At 38.6% G+C, this 23334-nt stretch overlaps 1 protein-coding gene across 3 annotated transcripts in view; it reads left to right on the top strand.

The window, feature by feature from the left end:
• LOC121871802 (YEATS domain-containing protein 2-like) overlaps window positions 1–23334 on the top strand; it is a 124782-nt gene that overhangs the window by 1155 nt on the left and 100293 nt on the right. For 2 of the 3 annotated variants that reach the window (XR_006089949.1, XM_042374300.1), the window contains exons 2-4: window positions 8703–8874; window positions 9244–9416; window positions 21948–22390. Coding sequence is in view for 2 of the 3 variants with exons in the window: in XM_042374300.1 (XP_042230234.1) it covers window positions 8703–8874; window positions 9244–9416; window positions 21948–22390 (788 nt within the window). In the remaining variant the exon portion in view is untranslated. The remainder of the gene's footprint in view (window positions 1–8702; window positions 8875–9243; window positions 9417–21947; window positions 22391–23334) is intronic. The other variant, XM_042374301.1, reaches the window with a different exon arrangement.

Genomic DNA, 23334 nt, shown 5'->3' with positions numbered 1-23334 from the left:
ATCATTTATTGTGGAAATTGTTCGTTTCATAGATAATTAAGAACATAAGAAAATAAGGAGTTTGCAATAGGCCGGTTGGCCTGTTCATGGCAGCTCCTGTCGAGAGTTACTACCACTCTCTATCATCCATGAATCTATCTAGCCTCCTTTTAAAACTTTCCAGCATTCCAGCACTTACTACAAAGTTGCTAAGGTTGTTCCACTCGTCCACCACCCTATTTGTGAACCAGTTCCTTCCTATCTCCCTCCTAAACCTAAACTTATCCAACTTAAATCCAATGCTACTAGTCCTATCCTGCTCAGATATTATAAGAATTTTATCTATATCTCCTTTATTGATTCCTTTCACCCACTTGAATACTTCATATCTCCCGGCACTCTTCGTCTTTCTAGGGAATGCAAGTTTAGTTACTTTAACCTATCTTGATATGGAAGGTTTCTAAGTCCCGGAATCATTTTCGTCATTCTTCGCTGCACTGACTCCAGTGAATTGATATCCATTCTATAATAAGGGCACCAGAACTGAACCGCATAATCGAGGTACAGCCTGACTCGCGCAAGATATAGTTGCAATAAGACCTCTGCACTCTTATCACTTACACTTTTAGATATAAAACCTAATACTCTGTTTGCCTTATTTCGAACATTAACGCACTGTTTTCTAGGCCGTAGGTCCTGGCTTACAAGTACCCCTAAGTCTCTTTCACAAGTCGACTTCTCTAGGTTGATGTTGTTAAGTCTGTATACATTGACAGTATTTGTTCTTCCAATATTAAGTATGCTGCACTTGCTGGTGTTGAATTTCATTTGCCATTTTTCTGACCACTCCGGCAGTTTATTTAAATCCTCCTGTAGTGCATTTGCATCCTGCCCCGAATTAATCTGCCGCCCTATTTTGGTGTCATCCTCAAACTTGCTAATGTCACTGCTGATTCCATTATCTAGATAGTTTATGTAGATTATGAACAAGAGTGGGCCCAGTACTGACCCCTGGGGAACCCCACTGGTTACACAGCCCCACTCAGATTTAACACCATCTTCGCTGACCCTCTGTGTTCGATCGGTGAGCCATGATTTTATCCAATTTAAAACTTTCCCCTTGATATCATGAGCCTTAACTTTTCTCAGAAACCTCTGATGCGGTACTCTGTCAAACGCTTTGCTAAAGTCTAAGTAAATAACATCGTAATTTTTGTCATCATCTACTACCTTGAAGACTTTCCTAAAAAAAGTCAGAAGATTTGTTAGACAAGATTTTCCTTCTGTAAACCCATGTTGAGAGTCGTAGATAAATTAGTTTTTCTCTAAATGCGATCAAATGCTATTTGCTATAATTGATTCAAGAAATTTCCCCACTACTGACGTCAAACTAATCGACCGGTAATTTGACGCTGTTGCTCTGCCTCCCTTTTTGAATATGGGTACTACATTTGCCTGTTTCCACAAGCCTGGCACAACTCCTGTGTCTAATGATTTTGTAAATAAATTTACAAGGGGTCCTCTAATCTGTTCCTTACACACTTTCAAAACTCGAGGGAAGATTTCATCCGGCCCTGGGGATTTTGTCTTCTTTAATTTATTTATCTTCTTAAGAACATCATCTTTTCTGATAGTGATATTCTTTAATTTCTCTTCTTCATTTCCCCTAAATATCAGTTTCACCTCTGGAATTTCCTTGTGAATTTCTTCTGTGAAAACTGATAAGAAGTATCTGTTTAATGCTTTGCTTATTTTTTCAGTATCATCGATCACTTCTCCTCTCTTTGACTTTAAAGGTCCCACTTTGTCCTTGACCTTTGTCCGATATACCTGGAAAAATCCCTTGGGATTCGCCTTGGATTCTCTTGCTATCCTGATTTTGTGGTCCCTCTTTGCCTTCCTTACATTTTTCTTAACCCTTAAGCCCTTGGTTAGGGTGCTGCTGGCAATACACCCCATGCGGGGTTAAATCGAGAAAAAAATTTAACATTTCCAAAATTAATTAAAAAAAAACGGCGGGAAAATAGGCGGACGCTCTGGAACGTCACCCAGGGCCTAAGGGTTAACATTCCTAGATAGTTCATTACAGTGGTCCTTCGGTTAACGAACACAATTCGTTCCAGAAGGTCGTTCGTTAACCGAAAATTTTGTTAACCATTGTTTCAATGGGATTTTGGGGAATTGGTTCCAGCTCACCGAAAATTACATACAAAGTAAAAAAAAAATGCAGTAAAGTACACTTACTTTGAGGTGTGTGTGTAGAAGGCTCCTGGATGATGATGATGATGATGATGATGGGAATTAGAAGTGGGGGTGAAGGAGAAGGGAGAAGAGAAGGAAGTGGGGGTGGAAGAGAAATCACCCCATGCTTGATGCTGTCATTTCACCCATAAAATTGAAAGTTCATTAGGTGTAATTCAAGATTATTTTCTTTGAATCAACACTGCACTGCACTATATATTGTCAATATGTTAAATAAATTTCAGAATGACCAATAATTGTACTGTAAAAACGTAAAAATACTCTGTTCAAGAGACCCACAAGCAAGATGTTTCCTCCACTGAACAAAGACACAAACTGAGGCCTTGGTGGGTGAGTGAAGTGGCTGATGGGCACACCAAAAACTAGTTCCCTGTACAGTACTGCAATTATGTTAAATAAGTATTAAAATGACTAAAAATTTTAATCCAAAACTTGGAAAATTATTGAATAGTACTGTACAACCTTCTTGATATTTACTCCAATTTTAATGAATGTAAGCCCTAGAACCAATTTCTGTATTGGCGGACTAATCTTCCAGCTGGTGAGCAAGTCAAAGCATGTCGAAACATTTTCGTAAGAATTTCGTTTACCGAATTTTTGTTCGTTAACCGAAATGAAGATTCTTATGGAAGGTAATTCGTTTATCGAAATTTCGTTAACCGAGGCGTTCGTTAACCGAGGGACCACTGTATACCTATTTCTGAGCTGCTCCTCCCCTCCCTTTAATTTCTTTTAAATTCTTTTCTTTATTCCTATGTCATGTTTAAGTTTTTTGGTCATCCACTTTGGCTCATTCTTATTTGACCTAATTTTTCTGTATGGTATATTTTGTTCTTGTGCTTTGCGTAGTATACTAGTGAATATATTATAGTCATGATCAATTGTTGTGTCGCCTAGGAGCCTAGGCGTGCACTAGTTTATCTTGCGGGTGGTAATGAGGCCGCGGCCTGCTGAGGGACTTTTCTCGCGCCCGGGGCAGTTTGTTTTTCAGCATGTCGTGTGAGGGTTGTCGCCGATCTTACATGGACAAATTTGTGAATTTAGGGGTAAAGACAACGAGACCCTTCAATTGTTTAAAGATCACAACATTGTTCCTTATATAGAGACTTTATTTTCTTACATTATTTTGATCAGTAAGTTCTGATATGATAATCATTTATTGTGGAACCCAGCAACACAGTAAATCACTCCGCCGCCTGGGATGCATAGCATTGATGTGGCCATATCATCTCGTGTCCAGAAAATGCCTCAAATTTCACCATATTATAGTAAGTGCTTTCTGTTTAATATACCGGGGGGTCCGGGGGGCAGAGCACCCCGGTAAGGAAGTTAGGTAAGGTTAGGTAGGTTTGTTTGGTTAGGTCTGTTTTTCATACCCACAAATGTTAAGTAACGTTTATTTTTTTTAAATAAAATCTTTAACTTAATTCCACATACTACAACAGTGTCCACTATAATATAACAATGAAAATCTGGTGTTTTTATAATTTTTTTCAATCAAATTTTGCTCGTGGGTTAGTCCTATAGATTTACCAAAAGTACTGGGCATGCACTGGCTCCTGAATGTCTCTAAACCTACTCCAGTGCTGGTTAATTCTGATCACAACACTCTGGCAGTTTGTTCCACGAGTTCACAACTCTCACTCCGAAAAGTTAGCCCTCACAGTTTTCTGGACCTGCAGCTTCTTCAACCTTGAGCTGTGACCCCTTGTGGGGTGGGCGTCTGCCAGCTCCAGGTAAGAACACTCGACTGAGTACCGTAGTACCCTTTGAGATGTTTATACACCTAAATTTGCCCCCCCCCCCTCTGCCTGTCTTTAGTATAAGATAGTCAATTGCTGGTGTTCTAATCTCTCTTGGTAGCTGAGATACCAAAGTGCCAGCACCAGTCTGGTGACCCTCCTTTGTACATTTTCAATCAACTGACAGTCCCTAGCATATCTCGGGGACCAAACAGGGTGACAATACTGCAGGCGGAAAGCTACTCACGCTTGAAGATAGTTATAAGGGATACCTAGATATCTGAACAACCTTCTTATAAGACCTAATAATTTAGTTGCTTGGTTCACCTTCTTCTCACAATGGCTCAAGATCTTCAGCTCATTGTCAGCATACACACCCAGGTCCTTTTCACATTCAATCTCAATTAATGGAGTTTCTTCATTCTGTTGGTACATGTGATATGCCTCCTTACCGTTGGTATATCCCAGGTGCATCCCTCTTACACTTTGTGACATTGAATCTTAGCATCCATTTCTTTTACCATTCTTGAAGCTCACAGAGATCTTTCTGTCACTCTTCATAGTCTGCTTGGTTCTTAATTTCCCCAAATAACTTGGCATCATCTGCAAATATTTGTATGGAGGAATGTATAGCTTCTGGCATGTCATTTATGAAGCAAACAAACAAAATCAGGCCCAATACACTGCCTTATGGTACCCCGCTTGTCAAGGGTACACATGATGATTTTTTGCCATTAATCACCACACACTGCTAGCGATCATAGAGAAAGTCTGATCCACACTAGGACACTTCCCCGAATCCTGTACTCTTCCACTTAAATTTTTAGCCTTTTATGGGTATGCTCTCAAAAGTCTTGGCAAAATCTAAGTATACATTGTCAATATTGCCACCCTGTTCCAGAATTCGAGTCCAAACATCCAGTACCTTGAGTAATTGTGTTAAGAAGGAGCGTCCTGGCACAAAACCGTGTTGGCAATCCTTTACAAGGTTGTTTCGTAGTAGATGTTCCATCTTGACATCTCTTATTATGCTCTCAAGTACTTTACATACTATGCTGGTATGCTGGTCAGGCCCACTTGTCTATAATTACTCATCCAGGCATTTACAGACCAGGATCTTCAGGTAATAGGCAGCTACCAAACAGGGAGGTACTACCGCCTGGGAAGATATTGGAAGCATAATGTCTTGTCTAATGGTAGACCCTGCTGCCATATGGCATCATGAAAATTGTGACCAAGTCCTAGGTTGCTGATCTGACTTTCTGCCTCATTTACACACAATTGCAGGGTCTCAATTGTTTCTCTTACTTTGACAACACAACATACATAATGTACAGTATATCATTTCTCATTCTTGATATATTTTTCTCATTTTTGTATGTATTTATGGTTATTATTATTTTTAGTAAATTATTTTTATTTTTAGTACAGGTATTTTGATTATTATTATTATTACAGTATTATTATTATTATTATTATTATTGTTATTATTATCATCATCATTGTCATTTTCATTTTCATATTTTTGCCCCCAGGCCCTGATGTGGGTCAGTGACCTGTGCCCGGGAGGGCTAATCCCCGTAAAAAAATATATATTTATATATATATATATATATATATATATATATATACTATATATATATATATATATATATATATATATATATATATATATATATATATATATATATATATATATATATATATATATATATATATATATATATATATATATATATATATATATATATATATATATATATATATATATATTTTTTTTTTTTATAAAGAATACAGTTCTGTATAATGTACAGTACAGTATTACCCCAATTTACGCGGTTTCGCTTTACGCGATTCTACATTTACGCGGTACCTAGCCAGAACCGGAATTTCATTTTACACAGTGCATCTACTCATATATGCGGGTGAAGTATAATTTTTTTATTTAGCTCATAAAATTCATACAAATTACCCGGCAGAATATAATTTACATTGCTGGAATTCGTACAATATGATGATCATTTTGAATATACTGTAAACATCATGGATTTTGCATTAGACATACAAATTTTAGATCTAATGTAATAATTTGGTTTACACAAAGCAAATATTTTATCTTTTGTGCAAAATATATGAAATTTCCATTCAAAATATTCCCTGACCTGCAAGGAATCAAGACATGTCAATTATATTATCCTAACTTTAGTCTGAGGTATTATTTATTACTATACCTTAAAATCTAGTGTTTTCACCCAAACATTTCTCAGAGAGGTAGGAGCCAGCGAGCGTGGGAAGAGGGGGTGAGGGGAGTTGAGTCCATTATTTGAATGGACATTAACCTGGCGACTATATTTCTCTTAAATATTAATTGTGTGTGCATACCATCATAAAATTAAGATGTTATTTTTACTACAACATAGGTATTGTGTCGGAAAAAGTGGAGTTTGGGGGTTGGGCCAGTCTCTATTGGAATTAATCCCATATGTTTTGTTATTCCATTTACACGGTTTTCGTTTTACGCGGTACCACGTGGGATCAATTGACCGCGTAAATCGGGGTATCGCTGTATACAAAATACTGAAAATATACATTAATATGCAGTATTCTAAGTGAATATTGTAAGTCCTCGCTTAACGTTGTAGTTCCGTTACTGAAAACCTCGACGTTAACGGAAACAACATTAACAGAATCAAATTTCCCCTTAAGAAATAGGTAAAATACGGGAGTTTTGTTCCCAGGCACCTCTTTGCCCCATAAAATGCATTACATATACAGAAATTCAATGGCATTTTTATATAAAATAGTATGTACAGTATATAAATAAACTACAGTAAATCATTTTGTATTGTACTCACTGATGGACGGAGGTGTTTGGTGGGTAGTGAGGCAGAGGAAGAGGGCAGGAGAGGAGGAAGAGGGCAGGAGAGGAGGAGGAGGGAGGCGAGTCACTGAGACCCGGCGGGTGGCTCCTTTTCACCTTCTCAGAACGGTTTAAAACCTCCATTTTCGTAGCAAGGCTAATGGTCTTTTGTTGCTTCTTCACAACACAAGCATCAGTAGCACTTGATGGGCACTTGGAATCCATTTCGAATGGTTAAAGTACAGTTTTAAGAGCAAAAACCCTTAAGCATGCACGAACGCTGTGGTAGGCTGACAAAGACTGGGGACGCTGTGACGCTCCATGGGTGAGAGCGTAGCGCGTCAAGATGAGATGCGCCGTACAAAGTAGTCCATGACGACGTTATTCTGAATCGGTGGGACGTTATTCGAATCATGGGTTTCTAAAGAATAGCGACATTATAATGAAACAACCATATCGGGGGCAACGTTAAGTGAGGACTTACTGTACAGTATGCACTCTTCTTTAGTGTACTGTACCCTACTCATCAATGAAAATAAGAAAAGGACTTCCTGAAGAATACTGATGAAGATAACAGTATTGAAAACTAAGGGAGCTAAGGGACACTTTTTATGAATGATAAAATGTATAAATTTTGGTATACAGTAGACCCTTGTCATTAGCGAGTGATAGGTTCCAAGAAAGGGCACGAATTGGCAAAAGTGTGAATAGCAACTTATATACTACCTTAGTGCACTACTGTATACCTATACAAAAAACCTGACCAGCCGTGGCAGCACTCATCCCCTCTTTTAACTTGTCTAATATTTCAACTGTCTTTGTCAGGGTCATCACTGACTTCTGCCTTTTACAATTCACTCCACTATCATCACTAGCACTGACACTAGGCAGTCTTTTAGGGGCCATTTCACACAGAAATACAAAATTTTAGAAAGTACAACAGGAGATGCTGCGTGGAGTGACTCGTTGTGCTGCGGGAAAAGGCTTGCAAGCTAGCCACCATTTTCTTTCTGCGAATCTTCAAAATTGCCAATTGCAAACTCACAAATGGCTAGGGTCTATTGTTTAGGCATTCCCCAAGTTACAACCATCCGATTTACAGACACCTGCACTTACAAACGGGATCCCAATACTGTACAGTACTGTACATTCATCGCAAATTTTGTTTAATTAAAATCCCATTTTTTACAGTAACTCTATTTTCATTGTTCCATACAGTATTCTTTAACCACTTTATTTACAGTATTCACATTATTTATTATGTATGGGATATTTTTATTTTGTATGGGCAAAGTTGTGCTTTAACCTAACATAAACTATGGAATTAACACTTCTGACTTACGAACAAATCAACTTACGATCAGGGTCCAGGAATGCATCCCTGTCATAAGTCAGGGACTGCCTGTATGTGACTTTGAGATGTATGTGACTTTGAGACAGTTATATAAGTTATTAAATAATGCAAACTAATTGTTACCTATATGAACCTAACCTGCTTATACCTATAAGTAAAAAAAAATCATAGGGTGCTTTATTCAGGTAAGGATTGGGATGAAAACTGACAAGCAATGGGGTTGGAAACATTGGTGTGGCTAGGTCATACATTTTTGTTGTGATCAATTAAGATGAATAATCACAGGGCAACTAAGTTTGTCATACAGTAATGTTCTTATTCTTTTCAAGTGTTTTGTTGATGGTTCAGAATTTAGATCTGCTTTAAAGGATTTAGTATGAGGAATATGTACTTTACAGTTAATAGAAAAATAATTCATGTTGTTGTGGAGAATAGCTTAAGTTATATACAGGTACTCTGTTATTCTAGTACTGTACAGTACCGTTTTAACAAATATTTACTTCAGCAGGGCCAAAGCTCTTGTAGCAGCAGTGCTGAGAGAACCTCCCTCAAGATGGAAGATGAGGACAGTAGAGACACTTCACAGGTGTTCGGTTCAAAGAGGATGTTGAGTATAGATGATCCAGACTATATGCGTCCACCAGATGTCAAGCGAATGAGAGAAATGCACAAAAGAGGTAAGATGCCTTTCGCTGTTTAAAGGAAGTAAGAAAATATATAACAATTTGTAGGAAATGGTATAAGAAGGTTTTTTATATATTTTACAGAAAAATTAGCTGTAAAATGCTGTAGTGATTTTATTACATAATCGAGATAGACTGAAATTTAAATTGGAAGGAGGATTTTAGCAGAAATCATATTGCTTAAATTCCTATTTATGAGCTTGTATCAATTACCTTAAGTTGAAGTTACATGAAAAAAAATTAATTCTAGGACTGATACACTTAGGGGGGTGGAGGGTGAGCTACTCTCCTGGTGAGTCTCAAAGAGCTGTTACGTACTTGCTTTAAAATGTTTTGTCACCGATGTTTTTTTTTTCCCACCAGCCGAGGATGAACTAAGTGAACGTGTGGTGAAGGTGGTTGACAAAGAATTTCATTATGCCATGACTGAGAAGCAAGCAGAGATGGAAGAGATTGATAATCGAATTTTACGGTTGCAGCAATGTCTACACACCCTCCGCTACTGTGTCTCCTTGAACTATTATGCTGTTAATAAGGTGGGTGCCCCAAAGTTATGGCTGATGTCACTTTTATTGAACTAAGCTACTTATTTATAACATGTAACTTCTTGAAGGTACAGTAGATACATTACAGTAAATGTCTTTACACTGATAATACAAATTCTCTTTTGGCATTATGGCACAGTAGTAGTACTGTACAGTACTGTACAAATTGGTACCATTCTCATATTCATCTACTCCATTTCCATTCTTCTGTTTTTTCTTCATTGTTTTGCTGTAAAACAACATTGTATATGAGGATTATAGTTACTGATTAATGTCTTAATGGCAAGGTTTCCAGAGGAATGACTGAACACCCAAAAAAATGGATTACATTTTTTTAAACAATGTACTGTAGATACAATTATCATTAATGTTTAAATTAATTGAGTAGCTGCACTGTAATTATTTAAAACTTTTTGGTAATGTGAAAGTCCTTTTACATTTTGTTTTCACATTCAACAAAAGATAATGTGAACGTGCACAGGATGTTTTAAATATACAGTACGTATCAGAGTTTCTACATGCTGCTAAGGTGATAGATTGGATTTTCATTAAAGGACTTGATTTTTTGTTACATTGCTGATTGTTCACATTGTTTGCATCTTTATTGTGTCATGATCTCAAGGCCATTGTACATAAGTTCCATCCTACATATATGAAAATATAGTTCCAGTGTTAATTGGACGGTGAGAAGGTAGTCTCTGAAAAATGCTTTTGATTGTTGTTCAGCCACTGGTTTTTCTTCATGGAATTAATGTCTGCAGTGGAAAGTTTTTTATTTTCAAATCAACAATGCTTACCAGTCCCTTCAAGCTGGAAATAAGCTCTTTCTCAACTATATTTGCAGCATAAACAAAAAGTAATTCCCTTTATTTAAAATAATACAAAGACTGCTGCAATTGCCAAAATCATCACTCATTATCATCAACAACATTTTAAGTCCATTTTCCATGCTTGCATGGGTTAGCAGCAATTACCTGATGGAAAATTTCCATGTTGCATGGTCTCCTACTATCTTCTCAACTCAATATAAAATCTTCTCCCTAATTCTGCTCCTTCAACTCCCACACTCTCTTTCTTGGAACATACATCGTCTTCCCTTCTCTGCACCTTTTAAACTACATGTCGCACACAAGCAGTCTGTGTTGTAAGGCACATTCTTCCCCTGCTATAACCCTTACATCCCTAACAAGCTTCCTATCTGACTTCCTAATAAGAAAGTAATCAATCCTTTTTTGTTCCACCTGACTCGTACATAATAGGCCTACTCACACTCTTCTTAAACAACATGTTGCATACAATCATGTTCATTGCATCCACAAATTCAAGTACAGTACTCCCTCTTTATCGACGGGGGTTACGTTCTGTAAACGGCCGTCGATAAAGAAACCGTCGATACCGTGATGGTTACGTAATTTTTCTAACTATTATTAGCATATGTTGAATAAATGTACCTTTAAGCATTAATGCGTTTCCTTTACACATAACCTTAAATAATAGTGTATAAATAATAATATAATAAGTGGACAAAAATACTAGCAAACTTACGATTTCATTTATTGAAGTGAACATCGGTCCTTACAGTAAACAAAACAGTGTACAGTACAGTAAAAGTCCAAAAATCCGGATGCCCAAGGCAAATTGTTTACCATTTATTATTACAACACTTTACACTGAAACGCGGGTAGTTTCAACAAAAATATTGTATATTTCCATTCAAGTATTTATTCAAGTCAATTAGGAGGAAATATTATTGTAATACAACAGTTTTTTAACTAAACCATTCGAAAAGTGATTACGGTAACATCTTTTGAACGAAAGAAAGCGCAAGTCATTGTTTTCGTCACGATTTGATCCCACTTTCCACTGTAATACATACGTCATTTCAACAAAAATATTACATTTCCGTGAATGTATTATATCAAGGACAGTATGAATAGAATATCATTGTAATATAACAGAATTTTAACCGAAAACTATTAAAAAAACGAGTAACATCTCAAGAACATTGGAAGGTTAGGTAAAGTCTTTTGTTTTCGTCATGTATTTTATCCTATTTTACATTGAAATACGTCACGTTTCAGCAAAACTACTATTTATTTCCGAGAATATATTCATTCAGGCGCAGTTTAGGTAAAATATACGTGTGATGTAATAATTTTTTAACTGAAAACGATTCGAAAAACACGTAGCCTCTAGCCCTGTTCAAGGAGAGGACTGGGAGAAGCTGTTTGGTGCTGCAGACGATGACAAGGAAAATGATTTTGATGGATTTTAATGAAAATATTCAGAAATATGGTATCGTAATATTTATTCAAGTCAATTAGGATATTATTGTAATACAATACAACAGTTTTTTAACTAAACCATTCGAAAAGTGATTACGGTAACATCTTTTGAACGAAAGAAAGCGCAAGTCATTGTTTTCGTCACGATTTGATCCCACTTTCCACTGTAATACATACGTCATTTTAGCAAAAATATTACATTTCCGTGAATGTATTATATCAAGCACAGTTCAAAATAAAAATCCGGCTAAATAATCCGTCGATAATCGAAACCGGCGATAAAAAATCCGTCGATAAAGAGGGAGTACTGTACAGTAGTACTGTACCTCAACATTTGCGAGGGATAGGTTCCTGGGACACCCGTGAATGTAGAATTTCACAAATAACATTCTTTAATATGTACCCCATCTTTAATGTTATAGTGTACCATAAATTGGGGACCCAAGATAAATAAAATTTGAAAAAAAAAAACCCCTATTTGTGCCCTCCAAATACTACACAGGTATGTACAATTCCTTTATGCAGTTGTATTATGTGTTAATAAAAAATAAATTTAATGAGAAGCAAGTACAGTAAGTCCCCATTGAACAAAAGGGTTAGGTTTCACTAAAACGCTTTCTTTTGGTGGCTTACGTTCTTCAAAACCATTTAACCATATAAATTAATGTAATAAGGGGGATGTGTTCCTGGATTAATCTCTGTGATAGATTAATGTACTGTACATTACTGAGCTCTGACAAAATAATTGCAACACATCAAAATACTGAAGATAAAATCTGTAAAACTTAAAGGTACATAAACAGAGTTGTCAGTTGTTGTTTATGGGAATGACAGTCATAGTAGAATGAGAGAGAATCAGAGTGTCGGTGAGATGCAGTGGGTGGGAGGGAGGGAGGAATGAAGATGGTAAGTGGTGAGGAGATGATGCATCAGTTGGTTTGTTTGGTAACAATGTACAGTACAGGTACTCCCCGACTTATTACCGACTCGACCTACGTCCATCCGCACTTACGATCTGCTCTGACCGTAACGACTGTCCGCACTTACGACTGCGCAGTTGGAACCAAAAATTTTTTCAAATGATGCGCACATTTTCTATACCGAAACTTTTCCGTCCTGGACGAGAGCGTGGCTTGGGTCACCGCGTGGGAACAGCTCCCATCCAGTAGAGCACTTCGTTGGTGTTTGGCTATCGTATCCTATACTGATCGCGCTGTGTACTTACGTTATCGTATTTAATTGACTTTATAATGACAGGAAAGCGCACAAGTGAGAGTGCTGGTGGTGCTCAGAAGAAAAGGAGACAGGCAATTACTTTTGAGATGAAAATGAAGATAATAATGCCGTATGAGAATGGAAAAACTGTAGCAACAATTTCATGCGACCTAGGTTTCTCGCACTCGACCATATCCACTATTCTGAAGGACAAGGAACGTATTCGTGATGTAGTGAAAGGAACAACACCTATAAAGGGAACTATAATTATGAAGAAAAGGCAAGGTCCCATTCACGATATGGAAAAATTATTGGTGATATGGATAGAAGACCAAATACAGAAGCGTGTACCCTTAAGCCTTCTAACCTTACAGGCTAAAGCAAGAAGCCTGTTCCAAAGCCTGAAGGAGCAGGCAGGAGATGAGTGCAGACAAACCTTCACAGCAAGTCATGGGTGGTTTTACAGATTTAAGAACCGCTATAGTTTACATAATGTTAAGGTGAGTGGAGAGGCAGCTAGTGCTGATGTTGGTGCTGCCGAAGCTTTTAAGGAGGAGCTAAATCGTGTGATTGTGGAAGGAAATTATTTGCCTGAGCAAATATTCAATGTGGATGAAACTGGATTATTGTGGAAGCGCATGCCTGAACGGACATACATCCACAAAGAGGCGAAAACAATGCCATGATTCAAGGACAGAATTACACTTCTGTAGGGGGGGGAATGTTGCTGGTTTCAAGATCAAGCCCTTCATGATCTATCATTCAGAGAACCCCAGGGCTTTTAAACATGTCAGCAAGTACACACTGCCAGTGTTATATCGCAGTAACAAGAAAGCCTGGATGACCGTTGTACTGTTTGAGGATTGGTTCATGAATTGTTTCATTCCTCGAGCCAAGGAGTACTGTCTGCAACAACGGATTCCATTCAAGATTTTGCTGATTTTGGATAATGCTCCGGGACACCCACCACACCTGGACGACATGCACCCTGATGTTAAGGTAGTGTATATTCCACCTAACATTACCTCTGTCATCCAACCCATCGATCAAGGTGCTTTTGCTGCCTTTAAAGCAAATTATTTACGTACGACCTTCGCTCAGGCTGTTGCTGCTACTGAAGGTGAGAAAACGCTCAGAGAGTTTTGGAAGGAGTACGTTTTGTCATGTATAATGAACATTATTGCAGCATGGGATCAGGTTACAAATCAGTGCATGAATGGAATATGGAAGAAAACACTGAAAAGATATGTGAACAGTTTCAGAGGATTTAATGACATTGAAGATATTTCTGAGATTAGTAACAAGATAGTGGAGTTAGGTAAACAGCTTCACTTAGAAATTGATAATGAAGATGTTGAACATTTGGTTGAAAGTGTAGCAGAAGAGCTAAGTAACGAAGATCTTATCGAACTGGAAGCACACAAAGATGCAGAGGAAGGAGCGAGTCTAAACCTGCACCCCCTAAAAATTTTTCAGTGAAGCAAATGGCAGAGGCATTTGCTACAATTAATAAAGGAATGCAAATGTTTGATGGAATGGATCAAAATTATGAGGGTTTTTGCCAAAGTTGACAGAATGGTCCAAGATGCACTTGCTTGCTACAGGGAAATTTATAATGAAAAGAAAAAGCAAACTGTGCAGTCTAAATTGGGCATCTATTTTAAGAAATACCCCATTGCTGTCTCCTCATGCCCCACCAGTACTGCCTCTTCACTCCCTAAAGATGATCCAATACCTTCAACCAGCAAGTTTCCCCTGTACGTAAACCTGTCTGAAGAAAGTGACATTGATGACCCACCCAGCCCTGTCTCCTCCTCTGCTTCATCCATTTAATATAGTCTTCATGTATCCTGTAAATAGAAAATTATGGGGGCCCCGTATGCATTCAGCTGACTACATTAAAGGTAAGTGCTCAGTCACACTGTATTCATTCCTCATTATTTATTTATTTTACTGTACTGTATTTCATTGTAGATTTTTTTTTTTATGTTCGACTTACGACCTGGATTTGGGTCCCTAACCCCGTCGTAAGTCGGTATGCTATAACGAATCTAATTGGTTCTAGAACCTCGTTCGTTATAGCATTCGTTCGTTATAGCATTAATCAGTCCCAGGCCCCCAAATACAACCACTTAACACTGAAAAATTTCTGTGGAAAATGTAAAAAATACGGTACTTTATCTTACCTTAGTGTTGTTCAGCGTGCAGGACAGGAGGCAGAGGAGGAGGGGGGAAGAGAGAATTATGGAGAAGAGGTGGAAGGAGAGGAGTCATCCTTCCTAGCCCTCTTTGGTGACTGTCTTACAGGCACTTTGTCTGTAGGGTCTTTTGCTACTTTATTAAAGAAGGAATCCAGGGTTGGCTGCTTCAACCTTGATTTCTGGACCTTCCAAAAGTAGTTCATCACAGTGTCATTAAAAATACTGATGCCCTTTTCCCCAGCACCAATATCAGGATGATAATCCTCCACAAGCTTAGACAGTTTGCTCCAGCACCAGAACACATCCTTGAGATCTTTGGCTGGAATGATGCGGCTTTTCTCCTTGTCCTCATCCTCCCCTAACTCCTCAGAAGCTAAGCTCTGCTTCAGTGTGTCTGTCTCTTCAGTATGAAGCTCATGCAGCCTCTCAGTGGACAGCTCCTTCCTGTGCTCATCCACCAACTCCTCAACATCATCATCATCATCCACTTCCACGCCCATGGAATTGCCCAGACACACAATTTCATGTACAACAGCCTCTTCCTCTAACTTTTCAAAGCCTTCAAAGTCTCTTTGAAGCACACATTCAGGCCACAATGGCCTCCAAGCAGCACAAAGACACCTCAAAGAAACCTCTTTCCAGGCTGACACAATTAAAAACACAGCATCTGCTATATTGAAGTGACTCTTCCAAAATTCCTTCAAACTAACATCACTGGAAGAAGTGGACGCAAAACATTTTCTAAACAGTGCCTTTGTGTACAGCTTCTTAAAGTTTGAAATTACCTGTTGATCTATGGGCTGGATGAGAGGTGTTGTGTTGGGTGGCAAGAAGTGCACAGTGATGAAGTTGAACTCCTCTGGCAATTCAACCCTCAAATTAGGAGGGTGGGCTTGTGCATTGTCCATCACCGGTAGAGCTTTCAATGGAATATTATTCTCCCTGAGGTATTCTCGAACACTGGGTCCAAACACCTCAGTCACCCACTCAGAGAAAAGACTCCTGGTCACCCAAGCCTTTGGGTTTGACCGCCACATAACACCAAGGCGGTTCTTCCTAATGTTTTTTAAAGCTCTGGGGTTTTCTGCATGGTACACAAGGAGTGGTTTTATCTTGCAGTCACCAGAAGCATTAGCACAAAGAAGGAGGGTAAGCCTGTCTTTCATCGGCTTATGGCCAGGGACAGGTGTTTCCTCCCTTGTAATGTATGTACGGCGAGGCATTTTTTCCCCCCCAAAAAAGTCCAGTTTCGTCACAGTTAAATACCTGCTGAGAAACAAAGCCTCCCTCTTTAATCACATTTAAAAAAATGTTATGGTGTTCCCTAGCTGCTTCCTTATCTACACTAGCAGCATCACCATGTCTCACAACACTGTGTAACTTATTTCTTCTTCTGAAACCATTAAACCACCCCTTGGTCCCCTTAAACACTGGCACAGCACTATCACTTCCACTGGGAGTCTTGGGTTTAAGGTCCTCAAACAATTGTCTGGCCTTCTCACAAATTATAGCTTCACTAATGCTATCACCTGTCATTTCTTTCTCCTTTATCCACACTAAGAGTAAATTTTCCATCTCTTCAATCACATTACACCTTGCTTTGCTAAGTCTAGAGATTCCCTTAGCCACTTGCACAATTTTTAACTCCTCTTTATTCTTCAAAATCGTACATATCGTCGATTTAGCCATCCCATATTCATCACTAAGTTTCGCAATGCTTGTTCCATTCTCACGTTTCTTTATGATTTCTTTCTTAGTTTCAAGGGTTATTAGCTTTCTCACTCTCTTTGGACGATTCATTGTTACAATTGTACACTTGTATAACAAAATAGTTATACAAATAACACGAATTTCCACACCAAAAGACGAAATTTCAACAAGTTCAGTGGTGCACTGACTACACAATGAAACAAAGATGGTGCCTGACGCTCTTGCTGTGAGCCGCGGTACAACAATATTCATGCGCCAGACGAAATAGTCCTGTATTCATCCGCGTTCGTTGTAGGAGTTGCGTTCGTTATAGCATTCTCAATTTTATAGGTAAAACCGTTCGTTATAGGAATATTCGTAATAGAATCCGTTCGTTATAGCATACCCCACTGTACTATCATGAATGACAGCCATAGAATGAGAGAGAGAGGCAGTGTTGGTGAAATGCAGTGGGTGGGAGGGAGGGACGAAGGTGAAATTATGATTTAGGTAGTGATAAAAGAGGTACTGATGGTGGTGATGGTGATCATGGAGATGGTGTTGAGAAAGCAGAAATGTGGGGGTGACTTACCTTTCATAATAGTAGAACATTCTTTCATTAATCAGCAAATGGGTAGTAGAGACTTGCTTTCGTTATAGTGAGGATTCATTCAAAGGATTAACATTCAAAACGTTCAATGGGGGCTTACTGTAAATGTGGTGTGATGTTTAGGAAGTCAACTGGATTGCAGTAGCAGCGATGCGTCGTCTGTTCCCTGCCTCACACCGCTCGTACCGTACAACCACCACTGCACCATCACACACATGAATGCACACCTGACACGCAACACTAAATAAAACATGCGTACAAACTGAATATTAAGTTTTTCTGTAACAAACTTATGACTGGGAAGAATATATAATTTATCCTAGTCATAAGTTTAATATCAACATATTGGGAACAATAATTAGCAGTGTTACTTGTGCATGTATATTTAAGATTTACATATATAAAGTGTACTTTTCTTACCTTCTGGACTGCAATCATGCAGGATGTCCGATGAAGGGCTGGCAAGTCAGGGGCGGGTCCAAGAATATCAAAAGGGGGGTCCAAGAAGTTGTGGTTGGGGGAAAATGGCGAGCACTGCAAGCCCACCCAGCTGGGGGGTTTGTGGAGGTGCTGTAAGCCCCCAGAAATTGTTTTGAAGTCTAACCAATATCATGGGCATTTTGAGACCATGTACAGTAACTAAAACAACTATCTGAGCAGGTGGGGTCGATATGCTACGAAATTTTACGTGTGACTAGTGAAAGCCCTCATATACCAATATTTATCGTCCATGGTCTCATATTGTTTCCCACAAAGTATGCTCAGATAGTTGTTTTAGCTACTGTACACTTGATATTAGGAGATATTCTGAGGTCAGTGGTAATTAATTTTTACTTTACAAAAATGTATGAGTGCAATACTGTACTGATTTAAAGAAAAGGTATTGTAATTTTCTGATGAAAAGGCGGGAGGGGGTCTGGACCCCCAGGAACCCCCTGCATTCGCCTCTGCAGGTGGGGAAGCCGTATCGGTGGAGTGAAGGGGAGAAGCAGGCTATGAGTGTGGGAGGGGTGATGCAGACGACGCCAGACTGGTTGGTGAGGAGAGAGACGAGTGGAGGGAGGGGATGGATGTTGGCATTAAAAACATTATTATTGGCTATTGTTTGGCTTTCTTTTTTAGCTCTTTATAATATAAATTTTCTGTTAAGGTTGTAAAACATTCTCTATAGTATTCTGCTTCATTTTGATGTTTAATTCCATTGATGGGTCATAGTCGTAAATCATATCTGTTAAATTTTTGGCACACCTGATTCATGTCTTAAATCCATACACTTAACGCCTTCTCTGTCTTCTCCATACCTTTATCATGTATCTGATGTGTAACTTCAGCACTGTGTGGTGCACTGTGAGCAATACTACTTCTAATTTCTTTGCCTTTCATCTTTATGGAACGAACAGTTGACTCATTTACTTCAAATGCACGGCCAACAGCTGATGCACTCATGCCGCTATCAAGTTTATCTAACACTTCAATTTTCTGTGTCAGTCATGACTTTCTTCACTTTCTTTGCACCAGATGCACAACCACCAGTTAGTATGTTGTTTTGGGAGTCATGACAGTTATAATTAGCATTAGAATTGCTCTCAGACGAGACTGGTGGGCGATGCGGGAGAACTCTAAAACGAGACTGGTGGGAGAGAACAGCTGTGTGGGATGCAGCATGATGCTATGACATCACATCATGGCAGATGCCCGTGGTTTTAAAATATGTACCTTATTTTTTTATGTTATTTTAGTTGATAAAAACCTCTGAGGTGGTTTTGTGGATATTCGAATTCACGAAATTGAACTTGCATATGTTGAGGTACTGGTGTATTCCTTTCCCTCCACATTTCTTGTACCATAGCCTTTACCACAACCCTCCATGTGTGTGTTTGCACCAACATGACCATTTAGGTTACCACCCAGTACTATCATCTCTGTCACCCAGCTCAGATACTACATGTAACATACTCATCCCAGAACTCAGCCTTCACTTAGCCCAACTTATAGGGAGTAGCACATATGACAGTCATCAGATCCTTTCTTACTAGCAGCTACAGAACCTTGTTTCTTGCATTCACCCATTTCACTTCTAGCACTTCACTCATTTTTTGGCAATCAAGATTCCTACACCACCTATTCCAGATTCACTCTCCTTCCAGAATATCTTGTAGCTATCAGTTTAACCAATAATTGTCATTGCTGAGCCACCTTTCCACCTCATTTCTTACATGCAGCAGACATCAAGCCTTCTTTGGCTCATTGTCTCTACAATCTCAACTGCTCTTCCATGCATCATACATATGCTTAGACTACCAACTCTTGAACCCAACGATGTCAGGTTCTTTTTTTTTTTTAGCACATAGTATTTGAGGCATTCAGTCATGTGGTGTTTGAGTGGTTTTTGTATGACAGGTTTATGTTTATTCATTGTAGTGTTGGTCATGATTGGTATTAAGAGTTGGTTATCACTGAAAATGGGACACCCACCCCACCCCTTCCTCCTCCCTACTCACCACTGCATACCTGGGATCAGGCATACTTGTGACCTTTATGTCATTGCAAGAGCAGTCCATTGGCCTCAAGTGACCCACTGCAACCAACTTAGGGACACCCTTCCATTCACAGCATGGCACTAAATCTGGCCATAGTATTATTTTTAGATGATGGAGTAACCTTTCAGGGCACTACCTCTGATTTTGGGCTCCTGTACTATCGAGTGGCAGCATCAGCCTATGAAATGTTTTCTGATACCCCCTGTACAGGCAGGATGCCAAAAGAGAATATATAATTATCAACTTGGCTTTTCCAAACAGCAAAAAAGTAGATAAAAAGGAAGTAGAGGTAGATCTCCTATAATTGATACTGTTACTAGCAGTCATGTGTCATTAACCTGTCTCTTTTTAACTACATTGGCTTTTTCTTGGCAAGAACTGTTGATTTATAACAACCCTGTACTCTTCATAGGTGTTATATATACAGTACAGGGTACATATTATATACAATAATATCCCTGTTAGCCGAAATTATTGGGGCAGAGCTCTTCCAGAGTGAAAGATTTATGGGAATGGAGACAAATTTCTCATCCCTGGAATAATCGCACATCCCCGGAATGTTTCCTGATGCTGAGGAAAGTTTTCCAAAAGTCTAAGCTACACATCTCACATGGACAGACACAGCTGTATTTTACTTACAGAGTCACCACTATACATATACAATATATTGTAAATAAACAAAATTTATTACTGTATGCACTACAGTATACTGTACTCACCAGCAGATGCTGTCATCTTGGGCTTGTGTTGTAGGCAGGCCAAATGGTGATATGATGATACAGGATGGCCTGCCTTTATCCTCTACTATTTACTGTAGCAGGTGGTACTGTCATTATCCTCTCCCACTATGAGAGAGGGATTGCACACATACACACACACACTGTATACTATACATACACCTTTGCACACTAGCCTACAGTAGGCATACACTGTCCAGTGTCCACTCTGCTATGTACAGTACTTTCACACTTACTGAATATACATTACAGTATACATAACTGTAATCACTTTTTACATCTTAACACTTCTTTAACACAGTATTCTTGGCTGATCGTATCATGGTACAGTAATGTACAGTACTACACAAAGCAAATTGTATGCAAAAACAGTAGCGAGTGAAGGAACAACCTTCTACAATGGCAGCAGAATATGAACTAAGCACACACGCCTACATCCTGAGTTACCCACGCAGCTAGCCCACCCCTGTGCCCAGCACATGGAAATTTTTCGGAGCATGATGCAATCTCCCAGAGCTCCTGAAAAAAAATCCCACTCCCGGAACAGAGAAATTTCTCTCAGAAATTTCCCAGAAATTGCACGTGATTTCGTCCTCGCAAACTTTTTCCCATCTGGAATGGAGAGGTACTCCTGGAAGGCTCAAAATTCATTCCAGTTATTGGAAAGTTCTGGGGACCGGATATTCTGGCTAACAGGGATATTACTTGTTCTGTACACTAATTTGGGATTGGTCTGATAACATGTCATCCACAAAAGTCATGGTCCTGTGATGCTATACTGTGCAATATTTATAACTGATGCTGAGGATCTGGTGACTTATGTACATCAATCAAGTTAATGGTCTGATGCCCCAATGGTTTTAAGGATTCCCATATTTTACCAAACTGAAATTGAAGCAGATAACTTAGCATTTTCTAAAATAAAAATTGACACTTTTTTAAAATAAAATTAAGTGGCCTTGCAATTTGCATTTCAACAGTGAAAATATTTGCCTTATGTAGTTAACTAGATAAATTTATGCATGTACCTGTTAATAGTTTCAAGTCTGAGTATGTTTATAGTTGATCAGGTGACTAGAGAATGTTAATTTTTTTCTTTCCCTCCAGTAAGGACTTACACATGAGAGAAGTTGTTATCAGCATTACTGTATTTCAGTACAGTAATAAGATATTCCAAAGTAAGATGCTGTTTACTGTACATTAATATAGGTAAATACCTAAACTTTCCTTTTCCCTCTTTCTTAGACTAAAGATGTTGATAGCAAGCAGAAACAGATGCTCCATCCAGCAGTCCGGAAACACTTGGGGAAAGCACCAGTTAAGTCTGCTGGCAGTAGTTCCCCCTTCCCAAATTCACCTGTATACCAGAGCTTTGGCAGAAATAAACTACCTCATGGAGAATATAAAGAAAGTGTTGAGAAAGGATCAGTAAAGGAAGAACATGCAGATATGGTGGAAAGTGTTGAAAGATTTTCAAGTGAAACTGATAGAATTAGCAGTGATCATAGAGAAATTCAGGAGGCTACAGATGGCAAATGTAAAGACTTGTCAGACACCATTGATGAAGATACTAATAAAAATTTTAGGTCTCCACGACCTCCAAGCCCAAAATACCTTCCCCCTAAGCCACCAGACAACCCCCACACCATATTCCAGGGACGACACCAACGGTTCCAGAGCAAAAGAAGGTGAGGAATTTTCAGCTATCATTTCCACATGTTTATATGTATGGGATTATTCTCTCAAACACAGAACTAAAGATTTTGATTACAGTTGAGTCTGCATTTACGCGGTCAATTGAACCCGTGGAGGCTCGCGTAAAACGAGAAACTCGTAAATGAACTAACAGAACATATGGGATTAATTGAAATAGAGACTGGGCTGACCCCCAAACTCCACTTTTTCCGACACAATACCTACGTTGTAGTAAAAATAGTTTCTTAATTTTATGATGGTATGCACACACAATTAATATTTAAGAGAAATACAGTCGCCCGGTTAATGTCCATTCAAATAATGGACTCGACTCCCCCCCCCCCCTCTTCCCACGCTCGCTGGCTCCTCCCTCTCTGAGAAATGTTTGGGTGAAAACACTAGATTTTAAGGTATAGTAATAAATAATACCTCAGACTAAAGTTAGGATAATATAATTGACATTGCTGGATTCCTTGCAGGACAGGGAATATTTTTAATGTAAACATCATATATTTTGCACTAAACATAAAATTTTTGCTAATTTTCATCATCTTCTTAAATTACATCTAATATTTATATGTCTAATGCAAATTTTAAGATGTTTATATTTAAAATGATCACCATCTTGTAAGGATTCCAGCAATGTAAATTATATATTTTATGAGCTAAAAACATATATATCTTCAGTAAATAAACAAATTGTACTTCACCCGTGTAAATGATGAAATTTACCGCGTAATTGAAACATTTCATTCTGGCAATGTGCCACGTACATGACCAAACGCGTAAACAAAAACCGCGTAAATCCAGATTCAACTGTAATGTCTTATGTCAAATTCAGTGGATCTGTCACTTGTTTATTGTCCTAATGGTTGCTGGTTCATGCCTAGGGCATCCACAGTTGTTAATGGCTACCTCACCTGACAGTTGGAAAGTG

Source organism: Homarus americanus, unplaced genomic scaffold (assembly GCF_018991925.1).
Source record: "Homarus americanus isolate GMGI-L3 unplaced genomic scaffold, GMGI_Hamer_2.0 scaffold39675, whole genome shotgun sequence".
Lineage (NCBI taxonomy): Eukaryota > Metazoa > Arthropoda > Malacostraca > Decapoda > Nephropidae > Homarus > Homarus americanus.
The sequence above is the reverse complement of the archived record's forward strand: the minus strand, read 5'-3'. Positions and strand labels throughout refer to the sequence as shown.